The sequence below is a fragment of the Sinocyclocheilus anshuiensis genome, unplaced genomic scaffold (assembly GCF_001515605.1).
Source record: "Sinocyclocheilus anshuiensis isolate Anshui unplaced genomic scaffold, SAMN03320099.WGS_v1.1 scaffold914, whole genome shotgun sequence".
In the NCBI taxonomy this organism is placed as follows: domain Eukaryota; kingdom Metazoa; phylum Chordata; class Actinopteri; order Cypriniformes; family Cyprinidae; genus Sinocyclocheilus; species Sinocyclocheilus anshuiensis.
This window is the reverse complement of record NW_015539870.1, coordinates 3,693,561-3,699,981: the sequence shown is the minus strand read 5'-3', so window position 1 is coordinate 3,699,981 and position 6,421 is coordinate 3,693,561. Positions and strand designations below refer to the sequence as shown.

The following is a 6,421-nucleotide window of genomic DNA, read 5'->3' as shown; positions in this document are numbered from 1 at the left end:
TAAAAGTTACACCTTCTTTCTTTGCGTGAACATTTGGGCGGCATTATGCAAATCTTCCCACATAGTGACGTAGATATGTGGGGGCGTGTTAGAACGAGCTGTTTTAGGTAGGCGTGGTTAACTCTTAACTTTTATAAAGAATATCTCTTTGGATTTGAGACTTTAGTCTTTGCAACTGTACAGATCTTCTTTATGCACCAAGAGCTTGTAACACTCCAAAGAGAAAGGAAAAATTGAAATCGCATCATATGACCCCTTTAAGTTCCGACCAAAATTTTCACTAAATATCCTTTTTCACTCAGAAATACACCGCATTACAGAAGTAAAATGGTTGTGAATGCTGTTTCACGTTGACTTTTAAGGCTAAAACGAAGCCTCAATTCTCAAATCTGAAATTTGCATTAAAAGGAACTGAATGATAACTTGCTAGTAATTGAACAAACATGCATCATTTCATGTCTTTTCAATAAAAATAGTATGCCTACCACAATATATATAGAGAGAATAAATGCAAAATACTTTTATGCATTGACAAAATATAAAGCTAGTTTAAAATCAGTGGCATGTAACCAGGTGTAAGAGGTTAACCACAGAAGCTGCCAGCATTGATGGATTATTATTTTCCTACAGAGTCGTGCTATGATGTGCGCTGTCCTGGAAGCGCAACGTGTGTACTGGACCAGACCAACAACGCCTACTGTGTGACCTGCAACCGGCTTTGCCCTGAGGTGACCTCACCGGAGCAGTACCTGTGCGGGAACGACGGGATTGTGTACGCCAGTGGCTGCCATATCCGAAGGGCCACGTGCATCATGGGACGGTCCATTGGAGTCGCCTACGAGGGGAAATGCATAGGTGAGAATAAGACAAAATCTTGTGCTTGCACAATCCTCTCTTAAACATGTGGTTCTCATTACTCTGTTTTCTGTTGCAATAACACATTCATGTTTCACATGGGTAGCTTTGACTGTCGCTGCTTTTCTGCGTTATTTAATACCTCCTCGAACCACACTGAGTGAAATAAGATTACAATTAACAGCCGAAAGGGGCTTGAAAAGTGGTTTTACATAAAGTGAAATCATACTTTCGGAAAACGTCACTTCTCATTTTCTTTGTCTACTCCGCATCGTCCTCAGACGCCAGGTCCTGTAAAGACATCAAATGCCGGGAGGGACGAAAGTGTCTCTGGGACAAGAAGACGGGACGGGGACGCTGTGTGATATGCGAGGACACCTGTCCCGAGAGTCGTCCGGGTGACAGCGTCTGCGCCAGCGACAACGCCACCTACCCGAACGAGTGTGCCATGAGGCAGGCTGCCTGCTCCTTGGGTCTCGTCCTGGAAGTCAAACACTCAGGCTCCTGCAACTGTAAGTAGAGGATGCTAAACCTGGCCGCACCCATGTCCCGCATTCCCTCCCCCTGCCGAAAACACCCCTCTTTCTCGCCCCTCCCATTGCCCCCACAAGGAACACGAGGACTGTCGGAGAGAGAATTTCCTCTCGCAAAGACTTTGTGTTTTAACTCAGTGGCGATGAAACGTTAGACGTGTCCGGGACAGTGCAGATGCTCATCTATTGATGAGGTGTTAAGCCAAAATCTTTGAGGTCAAGCCTGGAAGGATTTCCGTTTGGGATGCGAGACAGTTTTGAACATGCTGCTCCTCTGATTTGGTTACACTCTCTGTGCATCAGAGACAGAAACGTGACTGACGGTGTCATGTGGAAAGTTCATAGGGACGTAAACTCACTTAGCATGCTCTGTTTGTGAATCATCTTGCTGTTTTTGCCTATGGCAGGCTGACCGGCTCTGTGATGATCCTGATACAGATGCGTGTTATGGACAAAGAAAAGCGATCCTGGTGCCATTATGGTGCACGGTCAGAAGTTCCCCAGTGCAAAAGAGACAAAAATGTCCTGGAAATATAAAATACGAGGGCAGAATTTTTTTTTTTAAATGTGTATTTTAATATATATATATATATATTTCTGACACATATTTTAATTGCAGTTTTTGAAATGGTCAGTATGCTGTGTTTTATATGCCCAGAAAATCAATTCCGAGAGACTAATATTGTCTGCGGACATTCATTTCTGACCCCAGCTAACATCTCTAACACCTTTGTCTATCGTCTGTGTAATAAAGGGAAACTCCATTTTTTCACTGTCAGTTTGTTATGTCCATTTTGCGTAATGTGAAAAACAATTGTTATTTTTCTAACCGTTTTTTATGTATTTTTAATGAAAAAAGCCACATATTCCTCAAGAAGAGAGGACTTTCTTCACGTAACATGTTTCTAGAGAATATAACTTTTGGGACATAACAAATCTCATGAGGGAAAAATGTGATTTTATGTTTAGTAGGAACATGTTTAGATGGTTCAGAGATCAGTTGGTAATGCTCTAAAGTAGAACCATCTTTCACCAGCCCGAGTCTGTGTGTGGTATTGACAAATCATCTTCCAAACGGCGATATTTTTGTTTATAAGAAGGGATTACGTAGTGTCTCTTTGCTTGATTTTATTTTATTTTGTACAGTGACTTGACAAATACAAGAAACTGTCTCCGCTAATAAAAGACAGAGGTAAAGCGCCATTCCACAGAGAAACTCAATCCCACCCTCTCTTTCCTCTCTGAGCTGTGATCCCACAACCTTGTGTGAATTGCAAAGCATCAGTTAGAGATGCTTTGGGAGAAAGATGCAGTAAGACTCTGTGCCTGAATGCTGCTGTGTTTTATACTAATGCAACAGCTACTATATTCCTCCGTAGCGGTCTCTGAAGAGACGGATGAAGAGGAGGACGATGAAGATTACACGGATTATAGCCATGTATCTCTGTTACTGACTGGATAAACCACCGTCAGCAGCTGGACTTCGTTTAAGCACAGAGTCGTGTTCATATTGTACATACGTGTACTCTTTATTTATTTTCCACAGATACGTGGAAGATGCTTATTGTTATAGATGTTTATTTATACATTTTTGTCTTCTTATTTATACATTTATAGTCTGAATAAATGGTCTCTCTCATCTTTCCTTTGTCGTCTTTGGAAGAATATTATTTATTATAATGTGTAATGTTACTCTAAGTAAGACAAATGTGTTTTGAAAAGTGTGTTACATTTTGTGAAAAAAAAGAGGCTTAAACAGTTTTCGTCATTTCCCCAAATGAAATCGGCAGCAAAACATGCATGTGATTTATTTTCAATCTAATGTTCACTAATAAATGTACTTTGTAGATCTGGATTGGTTTACAATCACAGCTGACAAAAACAGCTTTCTCAGTAAAATCTATGTCTGATTTGTTTTCACTTTGACACACCAAAAATGGTTTTATTTGACAGAAATCTTTGAATCGATGCATTGTGTTTTCTAAAATCAAAATATACCCTTTTTTGCTCATATTTTTCTGTTTTTATGTGGGCGCTCAGACAGAGGAATCTAGTTTATCATATATTGTATAAAATTAACAATATCAACCTTAGCATTGTTTTCTTGCCATATATTGTCTTTTTTATTTTAGAGATCCAGCTATAAATGTCTAGTTTTGTATTTGTATGTAAATGTTTAATGTATATAAAATTAATGATGCCATTTGTAAAGATGCAATATTAAAAAGTAAAAACTGAACCAAATATGTCTCCTACTTCAGTTACTGTGGTCAGATTCAAAACGTACAGCACTGAAACTAATCTCTGGAAAAAGTATTATTCCAAAACCTTGAAATGTAAATCTTGTCATTTTAAATCTGTAATTCAATGATGGGATTTTGAAGAACCTTTAAGAAGTTAATTGGCCCTTACCTTGAGTCCTTAAAGTGGGAATTTTTTATTCCTTGCTAGTAGCAAGCAGATTGCTCTGAACACACACACACACACACACACACACACACACACACACAAGCCAATCCAAGTTCTGCAGAAGCCACCGGAACTGTCTGAGCTGCAGCGAGGAAACTAATTTGCCAAGAAGTCGCACAGACGGCTAATTGGAAAGGAGAGCAACACCACCTCTTTGCTTTGCAAGGCTTCATTAGATGCTTATCGTTAATTCAAACCCACAGAGATGTTTTTCAGACAGTGTGGGAACTCATTTTTCTTCATCTGATATTGTGCACAGATGCCTTTAAATATCAAATTAACAGGTTTTATGACAAAAGTTCTTTCTAGACTCTAAGTTAAGCTCTTTCCAGTGATAAACTTACATTGGCTTCATTGAAACTGAAGTATGGACGGAGGCTGTGTTCGGTAAGGTGAGGTGTGTCTGTGCTGGGAGGGATGATCTGTGTCTCCTTTCGCCGGGCAGCTGAATCAGCAGTGGGCACGGGCTGTTTTGTCATGGGGGAATATGGGCACCAGGGCCTCGCCGATAGCTACTGGACAGCATCTGTGATGGCTCAGAAACAGAGAAGAGTAATCATATCTGAAATGACTGCAACGAGGAAGATCGTAATCAAGAGTGAACACTGTGTCACGGTCTCTGGCTCTTTTTGGAAAAAATAGCAGGCAGCCACTATAACAATGCTAAGAAACAGAAAAGAAACGTTACAGGAGAGAGGAGAGACTTTTTTCCCCATAGTCATGCTGATGGAGTTAAAATACCTTGACCTTCCTATGGTGAGGTTTTATATTTTAGTTTATTTTTATTTATTTCTTTATTTTATTTTTTGGCATATTACAGTATATGACAAAAAAAAATCCCTTCCTACTCACTTAGTAATTTTATTATGTTGTCCAAAAAAAATCAAAACATACTTAAAACAAGATGAATTTACCTGTGAACTAGAAAAAAAAATTTAAGATTGTTTTCAGTGTTGTGTAGGCTATTAAAGGAATTCCAGCTAACTAAAACATGTTCTAAGAACATTTTGCTAAAATTCTCATAAAAATGTTATTTCTGAATGTTCTCTGAATGTTCAAAACGTCCTTTTTTAATTTTTACGTTTTTTCCCCTTTCTTTCTTTCTATGGTTATGTCGTTATGTGAACATTAAAGACAACATTAAGAGAACTTTATAACTTTGCAAACATTATGGGAATGTTACTTGAAGGTTCTCAAAGTGGGGTCCGCAACACATAGGCTAGTCGGGGGTCCGCGAAATAAATGTAGGGCGTTATGATTTCCGCAATGCGTAAAACGCGGACGGAATCGCGGAATCCAGTCAAAATGGAATTTAGGCTACTGTATAACATGGACTGTCACGAAATTTGGATTAAGAAATCAATCGAAACGGCCAGTAGCCTACTTAATCAAATCTCGATATGGACTAGTGTCTGTGAGTATTAAACCGCAAAAAGATTATTTGAATAGTGTCACAATGTTTTCAGCAGATCCTTTCCCACTATATGAGGACATAAATAGCTACATAACATCTCCAGAACTGCTCTGAGAGTCACTTCATGAGATTTTCAGGGTTTTATTTGACAAAAAACATTTTATATACTATGTCAAAACTCAAAGGTCTTCTCGACCGCCCGTCAAAATAAGAGTTCGGTTTAACTTGAAATTGTGACAAATATATTAGGATTGTACAGTAGAATGTAGCCTGCTTCTCAAAGTAGAAGAAGTAGTAGTAATGAAATTAACAAAACTTTATGTTTACAGTAATTTTTACAGTAGGCTAAACCTCTGCTGTACAGCACTTTGTTAAAATTAAAAGGAACGGTTACATTTTCATTTGATTACATAAAAGATTAAATTGATAATGTTTTATGTTTGTAATAAATTATAAATCCAGAAAAAATTAAAACAGACAACATATGAAGAGTTCAGATGCAAAAGCCTGCATGTTCATGAACATTCTATTAACATTACTGGAAGAATGTTTGTTCATAACTTTGTGAGAACTTTGCCAGAATGTTAGTAATTGCCCAAGGTTCTGAGAATGTTCCTTGTTAGCTGGGATAGTTCACCTACAAATTCTAATTCTGTTATTCTGTTAATTCTGTTATGAAAATAAGCATTATGAAAATCTTCGACAGCAGTTCATATATTCAATTCAATTCAAGTTTATTTGTATAGCGCTTTTCACGATACAAATCGTTGCAAAGCAGCTTTACAGAAAATTAAGTTTCTACAATATATTTAGTAGTAGCTTGTCAGTGGTGACTATGTCAAATTAATGTACATATGGCAGAAATGTACAGTAAAATTCAGTTAATGACGTAATCAAACAGACGATGAACACAGCAATGATTATATGTTGCAATCAAACTTGTAGCAAAATTTGGTAGTTTATGTTGTTTCAGGGTTGGCATCATCTGAGGTCCTCTGAGAGGTCGGCATCATCTCTTCTCAGGTGTTCGGTCATCTCAGGTCTTTGTAAGGGTTGGATCCAGACTGAAGTTTGTGTAAATCCTAGTTACCACAGGATGTCAAACAAATAGAGACATAATTAGCGTAGCTGCTGTTCCAACCAAGCAAAA

At 38.1% G+C, this 6,421-nt stretch overlaps 1 protein-coding gene across 2 annotated transcripts in view; it reads left to right on the top strand.

Moving 5' to 3' along the window:
• LOC107685190 (follistatin-A-like) overlaps positions 1-2,928 on the top strand; it is a 5,755-nt gene extending 2,827 nt beyond the window's left edge. Inside the window, exons 4-6 of one of the 2 annotated variants that reach the window (XM_016481700.1) lie at positions 631-855; positions 1,137-1,367; positions 2,768-2,928. In XM_016481700.1, the coding sequence (XP_016337186.1) occupies positions 631-855; positions 1,137-1,367; positions 2,768-2,850 (539 nt within the window). In that variant the 3' untranslated portion in view covers positions 2,851-2,928. Of the gene's footprint in view, positions 1-630; positions 856-1,136; positions 2,005-2,767 lie in introns of those variants that run through there. The other variant, XM_016481701.1, reaches the window with a different exon arrangement.
• Positions 2,929-6,421: the final 3,493 nt, after the last annotated feature.